This window comes from Galeopterus variegatus, unplaced genomic scaffold, assembly GCF_000696425.1.
Source record: "Galeopterus variegatus unplaced genomic scaffold, G_variegatus-3.0.2 Scaffold3452, whole genome shotgun sequence".
In the NCBI taxonomy this organism is placed as follows: Eukaryota; Metazoa; Chordata; class Mammalia; order Dermoptera; family Cynocephalidae; genus Galeopterus; species Galeopterus variegatus.
Genome location: NW_007729563.1, coordinates 19,455 through 22,664, shown reverse-complemented (window position 1 = coordinate 22,664; position 3,210 = coordinate 19,455). Strand labels below are relative to the sequence as shown.

General features: G+C 55.3%; 1 protein-coding gene across 1 annotated transcript in view; it reads left to right on the top strand.

Annotated features, from left to right (window-relative positions):
* The window catches only part of POLR1A (polymerase (RNA) I polypeptide A, 194kDa), a 73,621-nt gene that overhangs the window by 53,406 nt on the left and 17,005 nt on the right, over positions 1 to 3,210 (top strand). Inside the window, exons 22-23 of the mRNA XM_008585098.1 lie at positions 459 to 624; positions 2,506 to 2,727. Of these exons, the coding sequence (XP_008583320.1) occupies positions 459 to 624; positions 2,506 to 2,727 (388 nt within the window). The remainder of the gene's footprint in view (positions 1 to 458; positions 625 to 2,505; positions 2,728 to 3,210) is intronic.

Below are 3,210 nucleotides of genomic sequence, written 5' to 3'. Positions count from 1 at the left end.
GAAGGAGGCAGCCAACCACTAGGAGGGCTAAGGGAAAAGGCCACTGGGCTAGGAAAATCACGTCAGATTTAGTTCCTGATGCCCCTTGGTATCAACAGAGTTGGAGAAACCTTGACAGGTCCCCTGTTTTGCCTACCTTGTAGACCTAAGGACACTGGTCCCTGGGGAGCTCTGTGTTGCCATAGAGCAAAGGGGCAGGCAGCAGTCCTGGCAAGATGGGGGCCCACGTGTAGCAATGGCAGCCCAGCCACTCAGTCACACAGCCACAGCCTCCTGCCCTTGGAAAACCATCAGTGCAGCCCCTGGCTGGTGGATGCTATATTGCAGCTGGCCTGTCCTAGAGTCTTGCTTGGCTACAGAATAGCAGTCCCCCTCTCCTCCCTCTCCACTGTCTCAGCCCTCATCAGAGGCTGTCCTGGGAGCTGGCGAGCCTGGCTGAAATGACAGTCTCCTTACAGGTGTATCATCAAGCACCTGGAGGGGCTGGTCGTCCAGTATGACCTGACAGTCCGCGACAGTGACGGCAGCGTGGTGCAGTTCCTGTATGGGGAGGATGGCCTGGACATCCCCAAGACACAATTCCTGCAGCCCAAGCAGTTCCCTTTCCTGGCCAGCAACTATGAGGTAGCAGGCCAGACCCCCAGGGCCGAGGGTGGTGGGGCTCTGGGCCATACGTGGACCTCCCTCCCTGAGTTAGGAAACTTGAGCACCTTGAGCTTTTAGGCCCAGTCTGAGTGGCCATTGAAAGGTAGAGAGGGAAGAGGTTATAAAGCACCAGTCAGTGCCCTGAAACACTTTGCATTTTCAAAGCCCCTGTGGATTTTCGTCATGTAGGATGGCAGGAAGGCATGAGCACCTCTGGATTAACAGCTCCTGTTTGGGGGGCATTTGCAATGCTCTGGGCCCCAAACCAAAGTACACTGTGAGTACCGTCTGGGTTCATCCTCGCTGCAGGCTGGGAAGTAAGCATTACTCTTGCTGTTTTACAGCTGAGGCAACTGAGTCCTAGAGCTTAAGTAACTAGCTGGCGAGAGGCAGAACCAGCATTTGAACACAGGCCTGTCTGGCACACAATCAGATTTAGTTCCTGATGCCCCTTGGTATCAACAGAGTTGGAGAAACCTTGACAGGTCCCCTGTTTTGCCTGCCTTGTAGACCTAAGGACACTGGTCCCTGGGGAGCTCTGTGTTGCCATAGAGCAAAGGGGCAGGCAGCAGTCCTGGCAAGATGGGGGCCCACGTGTAGCAATGGCAGCCCAGCCACTCAGTCACACAGCCACAGCCTCCTGCCCTTGGAAAACCATCAGTGCAGCCCCTGGCTGGTGGATGCTATATTGCAGCTGGCCTGTCCTAGAGTCTTGCTTGGCTACAGAATAGCAGTCCCTCTCTCCTCCCTCTCCACTGTCTCAGCCCTCATCAGAGGCTGTCCTGGGAGCTGGCGAGCCTGGCTGAGATGACAGTCTCCTTACAGGTGTATCATCAAGCACCTGGAGGGGCTGGTCGTCCAGTATGACCTGACAGTCCGCGACAGTGACGGCAGCGTGGTGCAGTTCCTGTATGGGGAGGATGGCCTGGACATCCCCAAGACACAATTCCTGCAGCCCAAGCAGTTCCCTTTCCTGGCCAGCAACTATGAGGTAGCAGGCCAGACCCCCAGGGCCGAGGGTGGTGGGGCTCTGGGCCATACGTGGACCTCCCTCCCTGAGTTAGGAAACTTGAGCACCTTGAGCTTTTAGGCCCAGTCTGAGTGGCCATTGAAAGGTAGAGAGGGAAGAGGTTATAAAGCACCAGTCAGTGCCCTGAAACACTTTGCATTTTCAAAGCCCCTGTGGATTTTCGTCATGTAGGATGGCAGGAAGGCATGAGCACCTCTGGATTAACAGCTCCTGTTTGGGGGGCATTTGCAATGCTCTGGGCCCCAAACCAAAGTACACTGTGAGTACCGTCTGGGTTCATCCTCGCTGCAGGCTGGGAAGTAAGCATTACTCTTGCTGTTTTACAGCTGAGGCAACTGAGTCCTAGAGCTTAAGTAACTAGCTGGCGAGAGGCAGAACCAGCATTTGAACACAGGCCTGTCTGGCACACATGCTGGTGATTTTCATACCATACCTTACTGCCTCAGCAGATTGGGAAACTGGAACCGACGTGGCCCATCCAGGGTCATCAAGCTGATGGCAGAACTGAGTTGTACTCCGGTGCCAGGGCCTTTCCATCCTGGGCTGGCCATCACTCTTCCCTTCTTCCTTTCTTCCCAGAAACTCCCCTGTGTTCCTGGGGGTGCTCTGAGTGTGCTGGTGTCTCTTCCAAGACCCTCCCAGTGCCTGAGACCACCAGCTCCTGAGACTGGTTTGCACAGCATGAGGGCCCTGACTAGCAGTGTGTTGTCAGCCCCTCTGAGGGACATCATGAGGGCTCTGTGCCAGCTACCTGAGCCCCCTGAATTTGTGCAATGTGGCCCTTCTGTCACACCCTCTTCTCTTACATCTGGCATCTTTGGTTTGTTCAGGTGATAAGGAAATCGAAGCATCTCCATGAAGTGTTATCCAGAGCAGAACCTCAGAAAGCTCTCCGCCACTTCAGAGCCATCAAAAAATGGCAAAGCAAGCATTCGGACGCCCTGCTGAGAAGAGGCGCCTTCCTGAATTATTCCCAGAAAATGCAGGCAGCTGTGAAAGCCTTGAACCTCCAGGGCGAGAACCAGAATGGCCGCAGCCCCGGGACTCAGCAGGTGACACGGGGAGGCTGTGTCCCCAGTGCTTGGCACATCCAGACCCAGTCAGTGGGTGAGGGATGAACGCTTGTTTTCCTAATAGAGGGAATGATCATTAAATCAGGCTTTGCTCACCATCCATCAGGACACAAATGGCACTCAAACGGGAATGTAAGGAAGGGACTTTTTACAAGGGTGTGTTTGGGATTTGGGGGAACTAACTGGGGACAGTGACTTTGGGGTTCCTCATCACCCCAGGTGTGAAGGAACAGGGAGAGAAGTTACCAGAAGTGGAGAGGGTGGCTGTGGGCAGAGGCTGCTGGACAGGAGCCCTGGGTAGAGACCCATTAGAGAGGGGCCGGGGAAAAACAGCCGGCTTCTCTCTCCTCCCACCTTCCCTCTGCCGCAGTGCCTCCCGTTAGCCAAACACAGCTGGGAGCGGAGGAGGGGGAGCTCTTTGAAGCAGTCGCTGTGGGGCAGTCTTGGGGGCACAGAGCGTGT